Here is a 25,608-nt window from a genome sequence, read left to right as displayed (position 1 = left end):
CAGTCAGCTGCTTCCCGACGTCAGTACCTGTCGGTCCAGTCAGCTGCTTCCCGACGTCAGTACCTGTCGGTCCAGTCAGATGCTTCCTGATGTCAGTACCTGTCGGTCCAGTCAGCTGTTTCCTGATGTCAGTACCTGTCGGTCCAGTCAGCTGCTTCCTGATGTCAGTACCTGTCGGTCCAGTCAGCTGCTTCCTGGTGTCAGTACCTGTCGGTCCAGTCAGCTGCTTCCTGATGTCAGTACCTGTCGGTCCAGTCAGCTGCTTCCTGATGTCAGTACCTGTCGGTCCAGTCAGCTGCTTCCCGACGTCAGTACCTGTCGGTCCAGTCAGCTGCTTCCCGGCGTCAGTACCTGTCGGTCCAGTCAGCTGCTTCCCGACGTCAGTACCTGTCGGTCCAGTCAGCTGCTTCCCGACGTCAGTACCTGTCGGTCCAGTCAGCTGCTTCCTGACATCAGTACCTGTCGGTCCAGTCAGATGCTTCCTGATGTCTGTACCTGTCGGTCCAGTCAGCTGTTTCCTGACATCAGTACCTGTCGGTCCAGTCAGCTGCTTCCCGTCGTCAGTACCTGTCGGTCCAGTCAGCTGCTTCCTGATGTCAGTACCTGTCGGTCCAGTCAGCTGTTTCCTGATATCAGTACCTGTCGGTCCAGTCATCTGTTTCCTGATATCAGTACCTGTCGGTCCAGTCAGCTGCTTCCCGTCGTCAGTACCTGTCGGTCCAGTCAGCTGCTTCCTGATGTCAGTACCTGTCGGTCCAGTCAGCTGTTTCCTGATATCAGTACCTGTCGGTCCAGTCATCTGTTTCCTGATGTCAGTACCTGTCGGTCCAGTCAGCTGCTTCCTGACGTCTGCCTGGCATCTGCTGATGGGTCGTAGTACCTCAGAGTTGGCCCTTATCCTGGGATTATACACCTGGTTGAAATAATACATGTTTAAAAGGACAGGTTAACCATAGAACGACAAATTATAACTATTTAATAATGTCATTAATTAACTAATTTAATAGGATATCTATGGTCATAGCCTTGGCATACATTTATAAACTAACATGCGATGCTTGTTTTATGGGGATTAAACTCACATATCTTTTCTCGACTCCTGCGTCGACGACAAAGTTAACAGAGTCCACAGCCCAGAACATGTCCTCTCCCTGGCTTGTGGAGAGGAAAACCCTCCGGCTCCTGGTCGTAGCTGTTCCCCTACTCCCCATCCCCTCCCCCAGGAGAGAGGGTGCCCGACCCTGCCCAGGGCACCAGACCACGGGCACCAGCTCCCCCAGGTCTGCCCCCAGTCTGGTACCTTCTCTCTGGAGGATAGCACGGGCACAGACAACCTCCTGTAGGAGGGTAAACACAGCGTGAGAAATGTTGACAGCATCATACGACTAGTCCCGTGTGGCTACTGGTTAGCAACGCCCCAAGGTCATGGGTTCAATTCCCGCAGGGATCACATGTCTAAAAAACTGTATTGACTCACTGTACCGCTCTGAGGATAATAGTGTCTACCACTTGACCTTTACACCCCAGGCTGGATGGTTCAACGTGAGGGGAAGAGAGGGCTTATCATGTCATCAATAGTTAACACATTTTGCTCGCAGACCCATCGATAGAAAAAGGCTGAGTTGACATCTCTATTGACAGGATTTAAGCTCATTGTCCTACATATATGGTCAAGGACAACGAGGCCTTTCAAAAAGCTTTGTCATTCCAACAGACCACTAGGCCATCACATTCAAACACAGTAAAGCACATAAAAACAAAGGCAGACGAGACAGGGGGAAATTATCTGGAATGTTGCTTTGCCATTTAAATTAAATTAAGACGAGTACACACCACTCTGCTTAAGGACAGAGCTCCTACTTAAGGACAGATCTCCTACTTAAGGACAGAGATCCTACTTAAGGACAGAGATCCTACTTAAGGACAGAGCTTCTACTTAAGGACAGAGATCCTACTTAAGGACAGAGCTTCTACTTAAGGACAGAGATCCTACTTAAGGACAGAGATCCTACTTAAGGACAGAGCTTCTACTTAAGGACAGAGATCCTACTTAAGGACAGAGATCCTACTTAAGGACAGAGATTCTACTTAAGGACAGAGATTCTACTTAAGGACAGAGCTCCTACTTAAGGACAGAGCTCCTACTTAAGGACAGAGCTCCTACTTAAGGACAGAGCTCCTACTTAAGGACAGAGCTCCTACTTAAGGACAGATCCTCTACTTAAGGACAGAGCTCCTACTTAAGGACAGAGCCTCTACTTAAGGACAGAGCCTCTACTTAAGGACAGAGCTTCTACTTAAGGACAGAGCTCCTACTTAATATGGACAGAGATCCTGCTTAATAAGGATAGAGCTCCTACAAATACTGCACCATCATCACTGTTGAACTGTGTAACTGGTCTCACCTGAGCTGAGGCCAAGAACAGCAGCACATCTCCCTTCTCCTTGGTACGGTGAATCTCCAGTACCAGTCTCAGAGCAGAGTAGAAGTAGTCTTTACTACTACAGTTACTGTAGACCACCTCAGCTGCACAGAGGGCTTCCAGACGGACCACAGGGACGTTACTACCTGTAACGGCAGTGAACATTACTGTTAGTCCAGTCCATGTTATCATTACATTGATAACTGAAACAGTCAGAACTCCGTTCCATGTTTTACTCATGTTCTAATGGAGGTGGTGATCCACAAAGTATCCCCAACAAAATGCTTTCAGTAAAGATCAATAAATAATTTCAGACGCCACAACCTCCATTCTTCTAATCATCTGATAAACACAACAATGGCGACTGTGTGTTATTCCCCCTGGGTTGTTACAAAGTGCATCTTTTCCCATTAAAAAAATCAATGAACGTAAAGGAGGGCGGTTCCACTACCGTAGTGGGCCAGGAGCCTGTCTGTCATGGAGGACACAGTCAGGATCACTACCCTCAGGTCTGGTCTATGGACCAGGATGTCCTGCACAATCACAAAAAAAACTTTATTGACATGCAACAAACTGCTGTTACTAGGAATTTAACTTGTGTACACAGAACTTTAAAACATCTCTCTCTCTCTCTCTCTCTCTGGAATATTACCCCTAAAATATAAATCTATATAATCCATCAGATACTAGTATGCTGAATGCCACTTTTAAAGAGAGAGAGAAAGGTCACAAAAGGTCATTCCCACCATACCTGGAGCAGTCCCAGCAGTATGTCTGTGCTGACGGTTCTCTCATAAGCCTGGTCGATGACGATGGCCCCGTAGCGCTCCAACATGGGGTCAGACATCATCTCCCTCAGTAGCAGGGCGTCTGTACAGAACCTGGAGTGGACCAGAACTGAGTTAACTAATGATGCAGGTGGTAACGTCGTTCAATGCCGGCACGGAGCGTGGAGACCAGAAGTGATTGCCGATATACCCCATATATGCAGAAGTATGTGGACGCCCCTTCAAATGAGTGGATTTCGGCTATTTCAGCCACACCCGTTGCTGACCGGTGTATAAAAGCGAGTACACAGCCATGCAATCTCCATAGACAAACATTGGCAGTAGAATGGCCCATACTGAAGAGCTCAGTGACTTTCAACGTGGCACCGTCATAGGATACCACCTTTCCAACAAGTCAATTTGTCAAATTTCTGCCCTGCTAGAGCTGCCCTGGTCAACTGTAAGTGCTGTTATTGTGAAGTGGAAACATCTAGGAGCAACAACGGCTCAGCCACAAAGTGGTAGGCCACACAAGCTCACAGAACGGGACCGCCAAGTGCTGAACCGCATAGCGCATAAAAAATGTCTGTCCTCGTTTGCAACACTCACTACCGAGTTCCAAACTGCCTCTGGAAGCAACGTCAGCACAATAACTGTTTGTCTGGAGCTTCATGAAATGGGTTTCCATGGCCGAGCAGCCGCACACAAGCCTAAGATCACCATGCGCAATGTCAAGCGGTCGACTGGAGTGGTGTAAAGTTCGCTGCCTTTGGACTCTAGAGCAGTGGAAACGGGTTCTCTGGAGCGATGAAGCACGCTTCGCGATCTGGCAGTCTGACGGAACGAATCTGGGTTTGGCGGATGCCAGGAGAACGCTACCTGCCTGAATGTATAGTGCCAACTGTAAAGTTTGGTGGAGGAGGAATATTGGTCTGGGGCTGTTTTTCATTGTTCGGGCCCCTTAGTTCCAGTGAAGGGAAATCTTAACGCTACAGCATTCAATGACATTCTAGGTGATTCTGTTCTTCCAACTTTGTGGCAACAGTTTAGGGAATGTCCTTTCCTGTTTCAGAATGACAATGCCCCCGTGCACAAAGCGAGGTCCATAGAGAAATGGTTTGTCAAGATTGGTGTGGAAGAACTTGACTGGCCTGCACAGAGCCCTGACCTCAACCCCATCAAACACCTTTGGGATGAATTGGAACGCCAAATGCGAGCCGGGCCTAATCGCCCCAACATCAGTGCCCGACCTCACTAATGCTCGTGGCTGAACGGAAGCAAGTCCCCACAGCAATGTTCCAACATCTAGTGGAAAGCCCCCCCCCAGAAGAGTGGAGGCTGTTATAGGAGCAAAGGGGGGCCGACTCCATATTAATGCCCATGATTTTGGAATGAGATGTTGGACGAGCAGGTGTCCACATTCTCTTGGTCATGTAGTGTACATACTAGCATGCTACTTAGTATGTAGAGATGTATTGTCTATGGATGCTAGTAGTAGTGTGCTAGTAGTAGTGTGCTAGTGTGGTTATTGAGACATCTCCTATAGCAGCATCTGTACCTGGAGCAGGACAACCAGAGATCTGTACAGTACCCGGAGCAGGACAACCAGAGATCTGTACAGTACCCGGAGCAGGAAGACCAGAGATCTGTACAGTACCTGGAGCAGGACGATCAGAGATCTGTACTGTACCCGGAGCAGGACAACCAGAGATCTGTACAGTACCCGGAGCAGGAAGACCAGAGATCTGTACTGTACCTGGAGCAGGACGACCAGAGATCTGTACAGTACCTGGAGCAGGACGACCAGAGATCTGTACTGTACCTGGAGCAGGAAGACCAGAGATATGTACAGTACCTGGAGCAGGAAGACCAGAGATATGTACTGTACCTGGAGCAGGAAGACCAGAGATATGTACAGTACCTGGAGCAGGAAGACCAGAGATCTGTACAGTACCTGGAGCAGGAAGACCAGAGATATGTACAGTACCTGGAGCAGGAAGACCAGAGATATGTACAGTACCTGGAGCAGGAAGACCAGAGATCTGTACAGTACCTGGAGCAGGACGACCAGAGATCTGTACAGTACCTGGAGCAGGACGACCAGAGATCTGTACAGTACCTGGAGCAGGACGACCAGAGATCTGTACAGTACCTGGAGCAGGACGACCAGAGATCTGTACAGTACCTGGAGCAGGACGACCAGAGATCTGTACTGTACCTGGAGCAGGACGACCAGAGATCTGTACAGTACCTGGAGCAGGACGACCAGAGATCTGTACAGTACCTGGAGCAGGACGACCAGAAATCTGTACAGTACCTGGAGCAGGACGACCAGAGATCTGTACAGTACCTGGAGCAGGACGACCAGAGATCTGTACAGTACCTGGAGCAGGACGACCAGAGATCTGTACTGTACCTGGAGCAGGACGACCAGAGATCTGTACTGTACCTGGAGCAGGAAGACCAGAGATCTGTACTGTACCTGGAGCAGGAAGACCAGAGATCTGTACAGTACCTGGAGCAGGACGACCAGAGATCTGTACTGTACCTGGAGCAGGACGACCAGAGATCTGTACAGTACCTGGAGCAGGACGACCAGAGATATGTACAGTACCTGGAGCAGGACGACCAGAGATCTGTACAGTACCTGGAGCAGGACGACCAGAGATCTGTACTGTACCTGGAGCAGGAAGACCAGAGATCTGTACTGTACCTGGAGCAGGACGACCAGAGATCTGTACAGTACCTGGAGCAGGACGACCAGAGATCTGTACAGTACCTGGAGCAGGACGACCAGAGATCTGTACAGTACCTGGAGCAGGACGACCAGAGATCTAACTTTACTAATGTCATGCTTTTTCTAAAAAAAATTCTCCCCAATTTCGTGGTATCCAATTGGTAGTTACAGTCTTACCTCATCGCTGCAACTCCCGTACGGACTCGGGAGAGGCGAAGGTCGAGAGCGCTGCAACTCCCCTACGGACTCGGGAGAGGCGAAGTTCGAGAGCGCTGCAACTCCCCTACGGACTCGGGAGAGGCGAAGGTCGAGAGCGCTGCAACTCCCGTACGGACTCGGGAGAGGCGAAGGTCGAGAGCGCTGCAACTCCCCTACGGACTCGGGAGAGGCGAAGGTCGAGAGCCGTGCGTCCTCCGAAACACAACTCAGCCAAGATGCACTGCTTCTTGACACACTGCGCGCTTAACCCAGAAGCCAGCCGCACCAATGTGTTGGAGGAAACACCGTACACCTGGCGACCGTGTCAGCGTGCACTGTGCCCAGTCTGCCACAGCAGACGCTAGTGCGCGATGGGACATGAACATCATTGCCGGCCAAACCCACCCCTAACCCGGACGACGCTGGGCCAATTGTACGCCGCCCCATGGGCCTCCCGGTCACAGCCGGCTGCGACAGAGCCTGGACTCGAACACAGAATCTCTAGTGGCACATCTAGCACCGCGATACAGAGCCTTAGACCACTGCGGGACTCGGGAGGTGTGTGTGTGTGTGTGTGTGTGTGTGTGTGTGTGTGTGTGTGTGTGTGTGTGTGTGTGTGTGTGTGTGTGTGTGTGTGTGTGCGTGTCTGTGCGTGTCTGTGTGTGTCTGTGTGTGTGTGTGTCTGTATGTGTGTGTGTGTGTGTGTGTGTGTGTGTGTGTGTGTACGTGTACGTGTACGTGTACGTGTGCGTGCGTGTGTGTGTGTGAGATCCAGACCTGAGCACAGTGTCAGTAGAACAGCACGTCTCCAGAGGGATCGTGTAGCCCACTTCATGTCCAATGTTGACGTCCATCTCATCAGCCACCCTGAGGGCCAGGTCTACCGCCTGCTGGGAGTGGATCTGGGTCGACACTGCCATGCCGTGCTGGTACTGGGCCGACAGGCAGAACTCTGCACACCACTGGGGGATCTGACAGATGGATACATTGTAGTTAATCATGTAGAAATTCAATTTCAAACAATTTCAGCCCCACATTATAAACAGGTATTCATCCATCCAATCATTATGTATTCTAGCGAAACTACCAGAGTGACCTGACTCAAATGGGATTAACGATATTAATCCACTAGAGTGACCTGACTCAAATGGGATTAACGATATTAATCCACTAGAGTGACCTGACTCAAATGGGATTAACGATATTAATCCACTAGAGTGACCTGACTCAAATGGGATTAACGATATTAATCCACTAGAGTGACCTAACTCAAATGGGATTAACGATATTAATCCACTAGAGTGACCTGACTCAAATGGGATTAACGATATTAATCCACTAGAGTGACCTGACTCAAATGGGATTAACAGTATTAATCCACTAGAGTGACCTGACTCAAATGGGATTAACGATATTAATCCACTAGAGTGACCTGACTCAAATGGGTTTAACAGTATTAATCCACTAGAGTGACCTGACTCAAATGGGATTAACGATATTAATCCACTAGAGTGACCTGACTCAAATGGGATTAACAGTATTAATCCACTAGAGTGACCTGACTCAAATGGGATTAACAGTATTAATCCACTAGAGTGACCTGACTCAAATGGGATTAACAATATTAATCCACTAGAGTCACCTGACTCAAATGGGTTTAACAGTATTAATCCACTAGAGTGACCTGACTCAAATGGGATTAACAGTATTAATCCACTAGAGTGACCTGACTCAAATGGGATTAACGATATTAATCCACTAGAGTGACCTGACTCAAATGGGATTAATAGTATTAATCCACTAGAGTGACCTGACTCAAATGGGATTAACAGTATTAATCCACTAGAGTGACCTGACTCAAATGGGATTAACAGTATTAATCCACTAGAGTGACCTGACTCAAATGGGATTAACAGTATTAATCCACTAGAGTGACCTGACTCAAATGGGATTAACAGTATTACTCCACTAGAGTGACCTGACTCAAATGGGATTAATAGTATTAATCCACTAGAGTGACCTGACTCAAATGGGATTAACAGTATTAATCCACTAGAGTGACCTGACTCAAATGGGATTAACAGTATTAATCCACTAGAGTGACCTGACTCAAATGGGATTAACAGTATTAATCCACTAGAGTGACCTGACTCAAATGGGTTTAACAGTATTAATCCACTAGAGTGACCTGACTCAAATGGGATTAACAGTATTAATCCACTAGAGTGACCTGACTCCAACAGGCTAAACAGTATTAATCCACCAGTGAATCCTCATTTCTAAAGTCATTAATAAATGAACGGACAGGGAATTATAAAACATAATGCAGAATAGTAACATCGTGTCGACCACAACACGGGGCCGGTGTCGACCACAACACGAAGCTGGTGTCGACCACAACACGGGGCCGGTGTCAACCACAACACGGAGCTGGTGTCGACCACAACACGGGGCCGGTGTCGACCACAACACGGAGCCGGTGTCGACCACAACACGGGGCCGGTGTCGACCACAACACGGGGCCGGTGTCGACCACAACACGGGGCCGGTGTCGACCACAACGCGGGGCCGGTGACACACTAGTGACAAGGACCAGCTCCTACTAATTGTGTTGTGCTAAACTGCTGTGGCAGGAAGTGACAGCTCCAGAGGATTAGTGCCTAACAGCTGGAGGCCAGAGGGAGGGAGGGGAGAGAGAGGGGAGGGAGGGAGGGAGGGAGGGAGGGAGGGGAGAGAGAGAGAGAGGGATGGGGAGGGAGGGAGGGAGGGGGGATGGAGGGAGCGGGGGCGAGAGAGAGAGAGGGGATGGAGGGAGGGGGGGGTGGAGGGAGAGAGAAAGGGGAGGGAGGGATGGATGGAGGGAGGGGGGAGAGCCTTAAGACCCATGTTATTCAGGGTAAATTCACAGTTAAAATTCACTGTCACTCAATTCAATTCAATTCAAGGGGCTTTATTGACACGGGAAACATGTGTTAACATTGCCAAAGCAAGTGAAATAGATAATAAACAAAAGTGAAATAAACAATAAAAATTAACAGTAAACATTACACTCACAGAATTTCCAAAGGAATAAATACATTACAAATGTCATATTATGTATATATACAGTGTTGTAACGATGTACAAATGGTTAAAGTACAAAGGGGGAAATAAATAAACATAAATATGGGTTGTATTTACAATGGTGTTTGTTCTTCACTGGTTGCCCTTTTCTTGTGGCAACAGGTCACACATCTTGCTGCTGTGATGGCACACTGTGGTATTTCACCCAGTAGATATGGGAGTTTATCAAAATTGGATTTGTTTTCTAATTCTTTGTGGATCTGTGTAATCTGAGGGAAATATGTGTCTCTAATATGGTCATATATTTGGCAGGAGGTTAGGAAGTGCAGCTCAGTTCCCACCTCATTTTGTGGGCAGTGTGCACATAGCCTGTCTTCTCTCGAGAGCCATGTCTGCCTCCGGCGGCCTTTCTCAATAGCAAGGCTATGCTCACTGAGTCTGTACATAGTCAAAGCGTTCCTTAAGTTTGGGTCAGTCACAGTGGTCAGGTATTCTGCCACTGTGTACTCTCTGTTTTGGGCCGAATAGTATTCTAGTTTGCTCTGTTTTTTTGTTAATTCTTTCCAATGTGTCAAGTAATTATCTTTTTGTTTTCTCATGATTTGGTTGGGTCTAATTGTGCTGTTGTCCTGGGGCTCTGTGGGGTGTGTTTGTGTTTGTGAACAGAGCCCCAGGACCAGCTTGCTTAGGGGACTCTTCTCCAGGTTCATCTCTCTGTAGGTGATGGCTTTGTTATGGAAGGTTTGTGAATCGCTTCCTTTTAGGTGGTTGTAGAATTTAACGGCTCTTTTCTGGATTTTGATAATTAGGGGGTATCGGCCTAATTCTGCTCTGCATGCATTATTTGGTGTTCTACATTGTACATGGGGGATATTTTTTGCAGAATTCTGCATGCAGAGTATCAATTTGGTGTTTGTCCCATTTTGTGAATTCTTGGTTGGTGAGCGGACCCCAGACCTCACAACCATAAAGGGCAATGGGTTCTATAACTGATTCAAGTATTTTCAGCCAGATCTTAATTGGTATGTCGAATTTTATGTTCCTTTTGATGGCATAGAAGGCCCTTCTTGCCTTGGATGTGACTGTGGGTAGGGGACATTCACAGCCATATAATCAATTTAGCCATAACCAGAGTCATTCTGCACCATGGGACCTTCCACAGGCAAAGATACCAACAATCCTTTCTGAAGATTATACTTGTAGTTCTAGAATCTAATTGAACTATGTTTTTGGAAGCACTGCAGGGAAGAGATCCCACGGAACTGGCATCAACTTCCTGAGTGGCACAGCTCTCTAAGGCACTGCAGGAAAGAGATCCCACGGAACTGGCATCAACTTCCTGAGTGGCACAGCGCTCTAAGGCACTGCAGGAAAGAGATCCCACGGAACTGGCATCAACTTCCTGAGTGGCACAGCGGTCTAAGGCACTGCAGGAAAGAGATCCCACGGAACTGGCATCAACTTCCCGAGTGGCACAGCGGTCTAAGGGCACTGCATATCAGTGCTAGAGGCGTCACTACAGACACTCTGGTTCGATTCCAGGCTGTATCGCAACCGCCGTGATTGGGAGTCACATAGGGCGGCGCACAATTGGCCAGGCGTCGTCCGGGGTAGGCCGTCATTGTAAATAAGAATTTGTTCTTAACTGACTTGCCTAGTTAAATAAAGTTTTTAAAAAAAGAGTATGCCCAGATCCAATGGATCTTTGTTTAAAACATCTCTGGCCCAAACAGAGACACAGTTCATAAACCCTGGAATGAATAGCCATATTCTCATAAACCATGTGCTGATATTTCTGCTTGGAAAACATCTAAATCAGATCACAGTGAGAGGGAGAGGCCATTCAATACTCCCATCTGTTCCTAGACTCAATGGACAACTGGGTGAGGTTGGGGATGTCAACTACTCAATGGACAACTGGGTGAGGTTGGGGAAGTGAACTACTAAATTGATGCGTACGTGACTAATGGGAATTGGGGTATTTACAGGTATATCTGGGTCATATTAAGCCCATGATCTCAGGCATCCGACGAAAGGAGTGGATTCTTAACCTGGACGCCTGTCTGCTTCTGCTCTCTGGCCACGGGATCAGATCTGGGAACCAGGCTAGTGAGATCAGATCTGGGACTTGGCTAGTGAGATCAGATCTGGGACCAGGGCTAGTGAGATCAGATCTAGGACTTGGCTAGTGAGATCAGATCTGGGAACCAGGCTAGTGAGATCAGATCTGGGAACCAGGCTGGTGAGATCAGATCTGGGACCAGGGCTAGGTGAGTTCAGATCTGGGACCAGGGCTAGTGAGATCAGATGTGGGACCAGGCTAGAGAGAGCCGATCTGGGACCAGGCTAGAGAGATCAGATCTGGAACTTGGCTAGTGAGATCAGATCTGGGACCAGGGCTAGTGAGATCAGATGTGGGACCAGGCTAGTGAGATCAGATCTGGGACCAGGCTAGTGAGATCAGATCTGGGACCCAGGCTAGTGAGATCAGATCTGGGAACCAGGCTAGTGAGATCAGATCTGGGACCAGGCTAGAGAGATCAGATCTGGGACTTGGCTAGTGAGATTAGATCTGGGACCAGGGCTAGTGAGATCAGATCTGGGACCAGGGCTAGTGAGATCAGATCTGGGACTTGGCTAGTGAGATCAGATCTGGGACCAGGGCTAGTGAGATCAGATCTAGGACTTGGCTAGTGAGATCAGATCTATGACCAGGGCTAGTGAGATCAGATCTGGGACCAGGGCTAGTGAGATCAGATCTGGGACCAGGGCTAGTGGATTCTGCTGTAAGTAAGCAGAGTCCTATCTAAAGTCTTATGTGCAGCTTCAGGGTCTAAGACATAGGAGTCTCTGTCCCAAATAGCATGATGTTCCCTGTGTAGTGCACTACTTTTGACCAGATCCTACAGGGTCCAGGACAAAAGTAGTGCACTACGTAGGCAATAGGGTGCCATTTGGGACAAAGCCACAGCTAATGGTATTAATATCAGGTTCCCTGCGGGCTGGAGCTATATTTATAAGGGTCTGACTAGAGACTGACCTTCCCAATGCAGCCGGCTGGCATTTCACACTTCACAACAAGATCCTGGCAGAAGTTGATTACTTGAATGCTGTCACTTTTTGATTTTCAATAACAACTCTGTACTACCCTTATATGGAAAAACTCCAGTGTAAGGAATTATGATGTGGATGAAAAAAAAGTTCATAGCAGGACATGTAGTCCTGGTATCGGTAGCAGACTATGAAGTAGCTGACATGGTTTTGTACGGAACTAATGTTTGATGTATGGGCTCATTGTTGCGTTATTAGATATGTTTCCACGTGTCATGTATGGGACTGTATGCTACTATACCAATTAAGAGATTTTCAACAACAAAAAATACATCATTATATAAATACTAGATACTGTATTGGGAATCAAAGGGGAAATATTGTTATTTTTTATTATTATTATTGAAATTCATTGAAACTCGTATTTTAGATCTGAATACCGTCGTATTAATTCCAAAACTCACCTGTGTACTTTTCCCAGTTTGAGTTGTACCAGATACTATAACAAGTCGATTGTTCACCAGGATATCCAAAAATCGCTCTCTAGCTTTCCAAACAGGTAGAGACTTTCTCTCTTGCAGTAGTTTATAATAACGAGAGGAGAAGGGCAATCCATCAAATCGGTTCAGCTCCAGATCCTCTCCGAAGACAAAAGCTTCTTCCACACAGTCAGCAGTTCCCGAACCCGAACAAATCTCTTTCTCCATCAAATGATTGTCCTGCTCCGACATGGTTGATCCATCCGCCATGGAAATGATCGAGGATCCCCGTCGAGAGCGCAACAACTGTTGGCAACAGTTATAATCAAAGGCACAGAGAACCGTTTATCCGCCCCCGAAAAAACGAACTCACCGACACAGAATAATCCATGTAACAATCACAACGTAGACTTGGAGTTCAACGTATGATCTAAAACAGATTTCCGTTCATGTTTTGTTGACAAATGTGAAGAAATTTCAGGACAAACAAACATGCAGTTTTTCTTCCTTTCATTTCGGATTAAAACTCTATTACCCGTTTGTTGTCTGTCAATCCGCAGCGCACTGTTGCGCTATTGGCCACCGGCATGGTCAAACACGTGGGTTGATTTGCATAGGCCACACGAGTCACTGAACAAGAATTAATGTGCGCCTAAATATGATCACGTGACCACTAGGCCGACTGTACGCTAATAACCCCCTTATAATAATCGAATAGTATTGACAGGGAGAGGGCGTGGCGTGTGCACCAGAGGAGGCTGGTAGAATGAGCTAAAGGAGGACGGGCTCATTGGAATGGGCTGGAATGGAATTATAGGAACAGATTCGGGGGAACATTAGGATGAATTGTATTAATAGACAACAAAAAAAACAAGACCACTTTAGTGTTTAAAAAACATTTTACTGATACTGCTCAAGTGTTCAAAAGTTTGTGTGTATTGACATAGACACTAAAGTGTATCAAATAATTATCTTACAAAAAGTCATCTGTCTATGATAACGTGTTTACATGTTGTGTTTTCTATGTAACACAGACAAAAAGGAACTTTCAAACAGAACATACAGGTAGGACACAGGACAGGTAGGACAGAGGACAGGTACAGTAGGACACAGGACAGGTAGGACACAGGACAGGTACAGTAGGACACAGTACAGGTAGGACACAGGACAGGTACAGTAGGACACAGTACAGGTACAGTAGGACACAGGACAGGTAGGACAGAGGACAGGTACAGTAGGACGCAGGACAGTAATACAGGTGTGACTACAGGTAGGACACAGGACAGGTACAGTAGGACACAGGACAGGTACAGTAGGACACAGGACAGGTAGGACAGAGGACAGGTACAGTAGGACGCAGGACAGTAATACAGGTGTGACTACAGGTAGGACACAGGACAGGTACAATAGGACACAGGACAGGTAGGACACAGGACAGGTACAGTAGGACACAGTACAGGTAGGACACAGGACAGGTACAGTAGGACACAGTACAGGTACAGTAGGACACAGGACAGGTAGGACAGAGGACAGGTACAGTAGGACGCAGGACAGTAATACAGGTGTGACTACAGGTAGGACACAGGACAGGTACAATAGGACACAGGACAGGTAGGACACAGGACAGGTACAGTAGGACACAGGACAGGTAGGACACAGGACAGGTACAGTAGGACACAGTACAGGTAGGACACAGGACAGGTACAGTAGGACACAGTACAGGTACAGTAGGACACAGGACAGGTAGGACAGAGGACAGGTACAGTAGGACGCAGGACAGTAATACAGGTGTGACTACAGGTAGGACACAGGACAGGTACAGTAGGACACAGGACAGGTACAGTAGGACACAGGACAGGTAGGACACAGGACAGGTACAGTAGGACACAGTACAGGTAGGACACAGGACAGGTACAGTAGGAAACAGTACAGGTACAGTAGGACACAGGACAGGTAGGACAGAGGACAGGTACAGTAGGACGCAGGACAGTAATACAGGTGTGACTACAGGTAGGACACAGGACAGGTACAGTAGGACACAGGACAGGTACAGTAGGACACAGGACAGGTAGGACACAGGACAGGTACAGTAGGACACAGTACAGGTAGGACACAGGACAGGTACAGTAGGACACAGTACAGGTACAGTAGGACACAGGACAGGTAGGACAGAGGACAGGTACAGTAGGACGCAGGACAGTAATACAGGTGTGACTACAGGTAGGACACAGGACAGGTACAGTAGGACACAGTACAGGTACAGTACGACACAGGACAGGTAGGACAGAGGACAGGTACAGTAGGACGCAGGACAGTAATACAGGTGTGACTACAGGTAGGACACAGGACAGGTACAATAGGACACAGGACAGGTAGGACACAGGACAGGTACAGTAGGACACAGTACAGGTAGGACACAGGACAGGTACAGTAGGACACAGTACAGGTACAGTAGGACACAGGACAGGTAGGACAGAGGACAGGTACAGTAGGACGCAGGACAGTAATACAGGTGTGACTACAGGTAGGACACAGGACAGGTACAATAGGACACAGGACAGGTAGGACACAGGACAGGTACAGTAGGACACAGGACAGGTAGGACACAGGACAGGTACAGTAGGACACAGTACAGGTAGGACACAGGACAGGTACAGTAGGACACAGTACAGGTACAGTAGGACACAGGACAGGTAGGACACAGGACAGGTACAGTAGGACACAGTACAGGTAGGACACAGGACAGGTACAGTAGGACACAGTACAGGTACAGTAGGACACAGGACAGGTAGGACAGAGGACAGGTACAGTAGGACGCAGGACAGTAATACAGGTGTGACTACAGGTAGGACACAGGACAGGTACAGTAGGACACAGGACAGGTACAGTAGGACACAGGACAGGTAGGACAGAGGACAGGTACAGTAGGATGCAGGACAGTAATACAGGTGTGACTACAGGTAGGACACAGGACAGGTACAATAGGACACAGGACAGGTAGGACACAGGACAGGTACAGTAGGACACAGTACAGGTAGGACACAGGACAGGTACAGTAGGACACAGTACAGGTACAGTAGGACACAGGACAGGTAGGACAGAGGACAGGTACAGTAGGACGCAGGACAGTAATACAGGTGTGACTACAGGTAGGACACAGGACAGGTACAATAGGACACAGGACAGGTAGGACACAGGACAGGTACAGTAGGACACAGGACAGGTAGGACACAGGACAGGTACAGTAGGACACAGTACAGGTAGGACACAGGACAGGTACAGTAGGACACAGTACAGGTACAGTAGGACACAGGACAGGTAGGACAGAGGACAGGTACAGTAGGACGCAGGACAGTAATACAGGTGTGACTACAGGTAGGACACAGGACAGGTACAGTAGGACACAGGACAGGTACAGTAGGACACAGGACAGGTAGGACACAGGACAGGTACAGTAGGACACAGTACAGGTAGGACACAGGACAGGTACAGTAGGACACAGTACAGGTACAGTAGGACACAGGACAGGTAGGACAGAGGACAGGTACAGTAGGACGCAGGACAGTAATACAGGTGTGACTACAGGTAGGACACAGGACAGGTACAGTAGGACACAGTACAGGTACAGTACGACACAGGACAGGTAGGACAGAGGACAGGTACAGTAGGACGCAGGACAGTAATACAGGTGTGACTACAGGTAGGACACAGGACAGGTACAATAGGACACAGGACAGGTAGGACACAGGACAGGTACAGTAGGACACAGTACAGGTAGGACACAGGACAGGTACAGTAGGACACAGTACAGGTACAGTAGGACACAGGACAGGTAGGACAGAGGACAGGTACAGTAGGACACAGGACAGTAATACAGGTGTGACTACAGGTAGGACACAGGACAGGTACAATAGGACACAGGACAGGTAGGACACAGGACAGGTACAGTAGGACACAGGACAGGTAGGACACAGGACAGGTACAGTAGGACACAGTACAGGTAGGACACAGGACAGGTACAGTAGGACACAGTACAGGTACAGTAGGACACAGGACAGGTAGGACAGAGGACAGGTACAGTAGGACGCAGGACAGTAATACAGGTGTGACTACAGGTAGGACACAGGACAGGTACAGTAGGACACAGGACAGGTACAGTAGGACACAGGACAGGTAGGACACAGGACAGGTACAGTAGGACACAGTACAGGTAGGACACAGGACAGGTACAGTAGGACACAGTACAGGTACAGTAGGACACAGGACAGGTAGGACAGAGGACAGGTACAGTAGGACGCAGGACAGTAATACAGGTGTGACTACAGGTAGGACACAGGACAGGTACAGTAGGACACAGGACAGGTACAGTAGGACACAGGACAGGTAGGACACAGGACAGGTACAGTAGGACACAGTACAGGTAGGACACAGGACAGGTACAGTAGGACACAGTACAGGTACAGTAGGACACAGGACAGGTAGGACAGAGGACAGGTACAGTAGGACGCAGGACAGTAATACAGGTGTGACTACAGGTAGGACACAGGACAGGTACAGTAGGACACAGTACAGGTACAGTACGACACAGGACAGGTAGGACAGAGGACAGGTACAGTAGGACACAGGACAGGTACAGTAGGACACAGTACAGGTACAGTAGGACACAGGACAGGTAGGACAGAGGACAGGTACAGTAGGACGCAGGACAGTAATACAGGTGTGACTACAGGTAGGACACAGGACAGTAATACTGGTGTCATGGCAACAAGACTTTCAAACAGCAAAGTAAACAAGGTAAAACTAGTTTAACACAATAGAACGTCATAGTAAAAACAACTGATTATGAATCTATGGATCTCTGCCTCCAAAAGCCAAGAGATTAAATACTAGATAGACATGACAAAACATCTCTGTTTTCCATCTAGATATTTGAGAACAAGACGTGTGTGCTTAAAATAAAGTTGAACAGTGTGAATGAAATGTTTTGAACAATACCGTCAACAATTACAGCCTTCACACTGTAATAACAACCATAAAATAATGTAATAAAATAATCACCTTGTAGCTTCTGAGTTTTATGACATAAAGACTAAGACACGTCTGGACTGTGTAATAACATGTAATAACACACCTGGACTGTGTAATAACACACCTGGACTGTGTAATGACACCTATGGACTGTGTATTAAATGTAATAACACATCTGGACTTGTGTAATAACTGTGTAATATCTTAATTAACAACACCTCAGTATAGCCACTCAACATTTGAGAACAGAAGTCAATCTGATTTAATCAGGCTAACATCGGGCACAACGGCAAATTAAAAAACCAGGGGGCGTGTTCGTTTTGTAACATTCAGACAGAAATATGCCACGTAGAACAAACCCCCCTCTCTGACATGTAGAATAAGGAATCACTTCAGCTCTATTTGTGGCATTTCTATCTGCAACATTCGACGACGTTTTCGCCACCGAACGTTGGCCCCGCGGTGCATAATAACCAGTAATCAACCATGAGAGTTGAGAGTCAGTGTTTGGAGGGTTGTGGTTGTCTCAGTGGTGGTACACAGTCAGAGGAAAGTAAGCTAAAACAACCTCTAAAGCTTCTTTCACCAGGTACAAACCAGCTAGTGAATTACTTCCATGGCTAAATTTACATTTACATTTAAGTCATTTAGCAGACGCTCTTATCCAGAGCGACTTACACATTGGAAAGTTCATACATATTCATCCTGGTCCCCCCGTGGGAATTGAACCCACAACCCTGAAATGAATGGTTTTCCACCTCTTAAAGAGGCTTCTGTTTTGCTTATAAAACCGTAGTGTTCAATTCCAATTACCACTTGTTAGCCTTTCTGTTGGGCAGCCCTGCTTCTGACTGACGGTGTGACATAATCCCACAATCAAGGGTTTATGTAGTGCTATGTAGTGTTTATGTAGTGCTTATGTAGTGTTTATGTAGTGCTTATGTATGGCTACGTAGTGTCTATATATGTAGTGCTTGTGGGTGTTGAGATAACTCTTGGGTCGGTTGCTGAGTATAAGGTTGTTGAATGGTTGGTGTAAGGTTGGTTTAAGGTTGGTGTAAGATTGGTGTATAGCTGGTTTAAGGTTGGTGTATGGTTGGTGTATAGCTGGTGTAAGATTGGTGTATAGCTGGTTTAAGGTTGGTGTATGGTTGGTGTAAGATTGGTGTAAAGTTGGTGTAAGATTGGTGTATAGCTGGTTTAAGGTTGGTGTATGGTTGGTGTAAGATTGGTGTAAAGTTGGTGTAAGATTGGTGTAAAGCTGGTTTAAGGTTGGTGTATGGTTGGTGTAAGATTGGTGTAAAGTTGGTGTAAGATTGGTGTATAGCTGGTTTAAGGTTGGTGTATGGTTGGTGTAAGATTGGTGTAAAGTTGGTGTATAGCTGGTTTAAGGTTGGTGTAAGATTGGTGTAAAGTTGGTGTAAGATTGGTGTATAGCTGGTTTAAGGTTGGTATAAAGTTGGTGTATGGTTGTACTAAGGTTGGTGGAAGGTTGTTGTAAGGTTTTTGTGAGGTTGGTGTAAGGTTGGTGTATGATTGATGTAAGGTTGTGTAAGGTTAGTGTATAGCTGTTTTAAGGTTGGTGTGAAATTGGTGTGTAGTCGGTGTAAGATTGGTGTTAGGTTGGTGTATGGTTGGTGTTAGGTTTGTGTTAGGTTTGTGTGTGGTTGTTGTCAGGTTTGTGTTAGGTTGGTGTATGGTTGTTGTAAGGTTTGTGTTAGGTTGGTGTATGGTTGTTGTCAGGTTTGTGTTATGTTGGTGTATGGTTGTTGTGAGGTTGGTGTTAGGTTTGTGTTAGGTTGGTGTATGATTGATGTAAGGTTGTGTAAGGTTAGTGTATAGCTGTTTTAAGGTTGGTGTGAAATTGGTGTGCAGTGGGTGTAAGATTGGTGTAAAGTTGGTGAAAAATTGGTGTAAGGTTGGTGTAAGGTTGGTGTTAGGTTGGTGTATGGTTGTTGTCAGGTTTGTGTTAGGTTGGTGTATGGTTGTTGTAAGGTTTGTGTTAGGTTGGTGTATGGTTGTTGTAAGGTTTGTGTTAGGTTGGTGTAAGGTTGGTGTAAGGTTGGTGTTAGGTTGGTGTATGGTTGTTGTCAGGTTTGTGTTAGGTTGGTGTGTGGTTGGTGTTAGGTTTGTGTTAGGTTGGTGTATGGTTGGTGTAAAGTTGGTGTAAGGTTGGTGTATGGTTGGTGTAAGGATGGTGTATGGTTGGTGTATGGTTGTTGTCAGGTTTGTGTTAGGTTGGTGTATGGTTGTTGTAAGGTTTGTGTTAGGTTGGTGTGTGGTTGGTGTTAGGTTTGTGTTAGGTTGGTGTATGGTTGGTGTAAGGTTGGCGTAAGGTTGGTGTAAGGTTGGTGTAAGGTTGGTGTATGGTTGGTGTATGGTTGTTGTCAGGTTTGTGTTAGGTTGGTGTATGGTTGTTGTAAGGTTTGTGTTAGGTTGGTGTGTGGTTGGTGTTAGGTTTGTGTTAGGTTGGTGTATGGTTGTGTATGGTTTGTGTATGGTTGGTGTTAGGTTTGTGTTAGGTTGGTGTAAGGTTTGTGTTAGGTTTGTGTATGGTTGGTGTATGGTTGGTGTATGGTTTGTGTATGGTTGGTGTTAGGTTTGTGTTAGGTTGGTGTATGGTTGTTGTAAGGTTTGTGTATGGTTGGTGTTAGGTTGGTGTAAGGATGGTGTATGGTTGGTGTTAGGTTTGTGTATGGTTGGTGTATGGTTGGTGTCAGGTTGGTGTATGGTTGGTGTATGGTTGGTGTATGGTTGTTGTCAGGTTTGTGTTAGGTTGGTGTATGGTTGTTGTAAGGTTTGTGTTAGGTTGGTGTGTGGTTGGTGTTAGGTTGGTGTATGGTTGGTGTAAGGTTGGCGTAAGGTTGGTGTAAGGTTGGTGTATGGTTGGTGTAAGGTTGGTGTATGGTTGGTGTATGGTTGTTGTCAGGTTTGTGTTAGGTTGGTGTATGGTTGTTGTAAGGTTTGTGTTAGGTTGGTGTGTGGTTGGTGTTAGGTTTGTGTTAGGTTGGTGTATGGTTGGTGTATGGTTTGTGTATGGTTGGTGTTAGGTTTGTGTTAGGTTGGTGTAAGGTTTGTGTTAGGTTTGTGTATGGTTGGTGTATGGTTGCTGTATGGTTTGTGTATGGTTGGTGTATGGTTTGTGTTAGGTTGGTGTATGGTTGTTGTAAGGTTTGTGTATGGTTGGTGTTAGGTTGGTGTAAGGATGGTGTATGGTTGGTGTTAGGTTTGTGTATGGTTGGTGTATGGTTGGTGTCAGGTTGGTGTATGGTTGTTGTATGGTTGGTGTATGGTTGGTGTCAGGTTGGTGTATGGTTGGTGTATGGTTGGTGTCAGGTTGGTGTTAGGTTGGTGTATGGTTGGTGTCACGTTGGTGTATGGTTGTTGTATGGTTGGTGTATGGTTGGTGTCAGGTTGGTGTATGGTTGGTGTATGGTTGGTGTCAGGTTGGTGTTAGGTTGGTGTATGGTTGGTGTTAGGTTGGTGTGTGCAGCGGCTGGTAAAAGTTTTCACCCCCTTGGCATTTTTCCTATTTTATTGCCTTACAACCTGGAATTGAAATAGATTTTTTTGGGGGGGTTTGTATCATTTGATTTACACAACATGCCGACCACTTTGAAGATGCAAATATTTATTTATTGTGAAACAAACAAGAAATAAGATCAAACAAATGAAAACTTGAGTGTGCACAACTACTACTTTGTAGAGCCACGTTTTGCAGCAGTTACAGCTGCAAGTCTCTTCTCGTGTCACGAGAGGTATGTTCTCCAGGTACATAACCCAAATCAATTAACTACTCCGTCTGCAACCCAGGATTTGTAAGATACTGGTCGAATGAAACAGACGGAGGCCCCAGCTATGATGGTCAAAATGTTTATTCACGGGCGCGCTCCTTCGTTGTACAAAACCGTTCATTTTATACTAGCTCCTTACGCACATACTTTTGCACACAAACAGTAGGTATCCTTACGCACATACTTTTGCACACAAACAGTAGGTATCCTACGCACATACTTTTGCACACAAACAGTAGGTATCCTACGCACATACTTTATCAATACCCAGCCGACAAAGATTAGGGACCGTGAGAAGTACTCCATGTCCTCCCTCAAATCTCTCCGTGGCCCCTAGCCAAGGTCGGCACCGAATTGTGCTCAGACAGTCTGTGTTTAAGATACTTTAGAGACATATTGTACATGTAACAGTATAAATTTAGTCCGTCCCCTCGACCCGGGCGCGAACCAGGGACCCTCTGCACACATCAACAACAGTCACCCCACGAAGCATCGTTACCCATCGCTCCACAAAAGCCGCGGCACTTGCAGGGCAAAGGGAACCACTACTTCTCAAAGGTCTCAAAGCGAGTGACGTAACCGATTGAAACGCTATTAGCGCGCACCACCGCTAACTAGCTAGCCATTTCACATCGGTTACATACAGATATATTGTTTTACCCTAATTCTGACTAAAACTACACACATAATTTATTGTAATTTTACTGACTAAGACTACACACATCATTAATAATAATTTGAAGATTCTAATGTATTTCATTGATGATTCTAATCAATTACATACAATTATATAGTTTCAGGGTGGAATATTCTAATCATTCATTTAAACATATAAATTCCATCCACAGTATGTCTCTATAAGCTTGGCACATCTAGCCATTGGGATTTCTGCCCATTCTTCAAGGCAAAACTGCTCCAGCTCCTTCAAGTTGGATGGGTTCTGCTGGTGTACAGCAATCTTTAAGTCATACCACAGATTCTCAATTGGATTGAGGTCTGGGCTTTAACTTGGCCTGGGAACCTGGGAGTTTGACTGTTTCATTGTAGATAAAATATAGGAGGCAGATTGCTTTTTTCCATGCTGGTTTCATTATGTTCCTGAGGCATTTAAATGTTTCCCCTTAAACCACTCAAGTGTTGCTTTAGCAGTATGCTTAAGGTCATTGTTCTGCTGGAAGGTGAACCTCCATCCAAGTCTCAAATCTCTGGAAGACTGAAACAGGTTTCCCTCAAGAATTTCCCTGTATTTAGCGCCATCCATCATTCCTTCAATTCTGACCAGTTTCCCCGTCCCTGCCGATGAAATACATCTCCACAGCATGATGCTGGCACCACCATGCTTCACTGTGGGGATGTTGTTCTCGGGGTGATGAGAGGTGTTGGGTTTGCGCCAGCCATAACGTTTTCCTTGATGGCCAAAAAGCTCAATTTGAGTCTTATCTGACCAGAGTACCTTCTTCCATATTTTTGGGGAGTCTCCCACATGCCTTTTGGCGAACACCAAACGTGTTTGCTTATTTCTTTCTTTAAGCAATGGATTATTTCTGGCCACTCTTCCGTAAAGCCCAGCTCTGTGGAGTGTACGGCTTAAAGTGGTCCTATGGGCAGATACTTCAATCTCCGCTGTGGAGCTTTGCAGCTCCTTCAGGGTTATCTTTGGTCTCTTTGTTGCCTCTCTGATTAATGCCCTCCTTGCCTGGTCTTTGAGTTTTGGTGGGCGGCCCTCTCTTGGCAGGTTTGTTGTGGTGCCATATTCTTTCCATTTTTTTAGAATGGATTTAATGGTGCTCCGTGGGATGTTCATAGTTTCGGATATTTTTTTATAACCCAACCCTGATCTGTACTTCTCCACAACTTTGTCCCTGACCAGTTTGGAGCGCTTCCTTGGTCTTCATGTCGCCGCTTGCTCGGTGGTGCCCCTTGCTTAGTGGTGTTGCAGACTCTGGGGCCTTTCAGAACAGGTGTATATATACTGAGATCATGAGACAGATCATGTGACACTTAGATTGCACACAGGTGGACTTTATTTAACTAACTATGTGACTTCTGAAGGTAATTGGTTGCACCAGATCTTATTTAGGGGCTTCATAGCAACGGGGGTGAGTACATATGCACACACCACTTTTCAGTTTTTTATGATTTTTTTATTTAAAGTTATTTTTTTCATTTCACTTCACCAATTTGGACTACTTTCTGTATGTCCATTACATGAAATCCAAATAAAAATCAATTTAAATTACAGGTTATAATGCAACAAAATCGGAAAAACGCCAAGGGGGATGAATACTTTTGTAAGGCACTGTAGTTGTTGAAAGATTGGTGTAAGGTTGGTGTAAGGTTGGTTTATAGTTGGTGTATAGTTGGTGTATAGTTGGTAAAAGATTGGTGTATAGTTGGTGTAAGGTTGGTGTATGGTTGGTGTATAGTTGGTGAAAGATTGGTGTATAGCTGGTGTAAGGTTGGTGAAAGGTTGGTGTATAGTTGGTGAAAGATTGGTGTATAGGTGGTGTAAGGTTGGTGTATGGTTGGTGTATAGTTGGTGAAAGATTGGTGTATAGCTGGTGTAAGGTTGGTGTATGGTTGGTGTATAGTTGGTGAAAGATTGGTGTATAGATGATGTAAGGTTGGTGTATAGTTGGTGAAAGATTGGTGTATAGGTGGTGTAAGGTTGGTGTATGGTTGGTGTATAGTTGGTGAAAGATTGGTGTATAGCTGGTGTAAGGTTGGTGTATGGTTGGTGTATAGTTGGTGAAAGATTGGTGTATAGATGATGTAAGGTTGGTGTATAGTTGGTGAAAGATTGATGTATAGCTGGTGTAAGGTTGGTGAAAGGTTGGTGTATAGTTGGTGAAAGATTGGTGTATAGCTGGTGTAAGGTTGGTGTTAGGTTTGTGTATGGTTGTTGTAAGGTTGGTGTAAGGTTGTTATTGGTGTTCCTCAGGGCTCAGTCTCTCAGCATCAGTGCATACATAGTACGGTCACAGAGGGAGAAACAGCTGGCTGTATACTGGATGGAGGAAGACCTGCGGCAGGATTTACCAGTGATGCCGTTGTCTTACAGCAGGTGGCGTCATCCGTCAACCCAAGTCCGTCAACCCGAGTCCGTCAACCCGAGTCCGTCAACCCGATTCCATCAACCCGAGTCCGTCAACCCAAGTCCATCAACCCAAGTCCGTCAACCCGAGTCCGTCAACCCGAGTCCGTCAACCCAAGTCCATCAACCCGAGTCCGTCAACCCAAGTCCATCAACCCGAGTCCGTCAACCCGAGTCCGTCAACCCAAGTCCGTCAACCCAAGTGCGGATGAAAGTCGCCCTTTCTGATGTTTGTAGATGTCTTTCCCTTTGTTCTGAATCCATTTCATTGAACGCCATGTTCGGGTCTTTACAACTTCCCAGACCTCCAGAGACAGGCTTTGTTAAGTTGGACCTTTCACCTGGCTTCCTGTCCATCAAAACAGGTTAAAATATCCCCATGATTGAAATCAAATGGCTAAAACAGTAGAAACAAATTTAAAATAAACAAAGAGTACAAATTAAATCCCAAGTGTCTGGCACAGTGCACTGTGTGGTAACTAATTAATAAATACACAAAACATAAATACTTTACATACATGTACCTGAGCTCAGACCTATAGCACCTCTGACATCAGAGCACCAACGGAGGGGAACTGACTCGCTGACACGCCAACCGCCCAACGGTCCGTCCCCATTATTCAAAACTCAGAGACACCACATCTTAAGGTTTCATAGTGCAAGTGAAATGTCTTTATCGTCTTACAGAAAGAACGTCCTTTAAATTCCCTTCAGTTTAGTCCAGCTGCTCTCAGCTGCTGAACTTGGCGTGGGCGATCATACGAGGCTTAGGTAGTGTTGGGGGTTGCTTAGGAAAAGATCTGGCGGGGGGGGAGGGAGAGGGAGATAGATGTTAAAAATGCATGTTAAGGATCACGTCCAGAAATTCACAAGTGAATGGTTAGAACACGTAGTCTTGGCATGACTGGATACATTGAGTCATCTCAGAACGCTGAACCAAATCTAGCTTGGCCAAAATCTTCCATGTCCAGCCA

The 25,608-nt window shown here is 46.4% G+C and overlaps 2 protein-coding genes across 2 annotated transcripts in view; both read right to left on the bottom strand.

The window, feature by feature from the left end:
* dhx32a (DEAH (Asp-Glu-Ala-His) box polypeptide 32a) overlaps nucleotides 1-13,311 on the bottom strand; it is a 35,260-nt gene extending 21,949 nt beyond the window's left edge. Inside the window, exons 1-7 of the mRNA XM_071394674.1 lie at nucleotides 12,704-13,311; nucleotides 6,903-7,096; nucleotides 3,175-3,304; nucleotides 2,875-2,956; nucleotides 2,406-2,569; nucleotides 1,083-1,337; nucleotides 820-913 (exon numbers count right to left, since the gene is read on the bottom strand). Of these exons, the coding sequence (XP_071250775.1) occupies nucleotides 820-913; nucleotides 1,083-1,337; nucleotides 2,406-2,569; nucleotides 2,875-2,956; nucleotides 3,175-3,304; nucleotides 6,903-7,096; nucleotides 12,704-12,988 (1,204 nt within the window). The 5' untranslated portion in view covers nucleotides 12,989-13,311. The remainder of the gene's footprint in view (nucleotides 1-819; nucleotides 914-1,082; nucleotides 1,338-2,405; nucleotides 2,570-2,874; nucleotides 2,957-3,174; nucleotides 3,305-6,902; nucleotides 7,097-12,703) is intronic.
* A 3,512-nt stretch (nucleotides 13,312-16,823) lies between these two features.
* The window catches only part of LOC139569890 (disintegrin and metalloproteinase domain-containing protein 12-like), a gene marked incomplete at its 5' end in the record, with an annotated part of 223,864 nt that continues 215,079 nt past the window's right edge, over nucleotides 16,824-25,608 (bottom strand). Inside the window, one exon of the mRNA XM_071391213.1 lies at nucleotides 16,824-25,434. Coding sequence (XP_071247314.1) covers nucleotides 25,365-25,434 — 70 coding nt within the window. The remainder of the gene's footprint in view (nucleotides 25,435-25,608) is intronic.

The sequence above is a fragment of the Salvelinus alpinus genome, chromosome 3 (genome assembly GCF_045679555.1).
Source record: "Salvelinus alpinus chromosome 3, SLU_Salpinus.1, whole genome shotgun sequence".
NCBI classification, from domain to species: Eukaryota; Metazoa; Chordata; class Actinopteri; order Salmoniformes; family Salmonidae; genus Salvelinus; species Salvelinus alpinus.
This window is presented reverse-complemented; position numbering and strand designations above follow the sequence as displayed.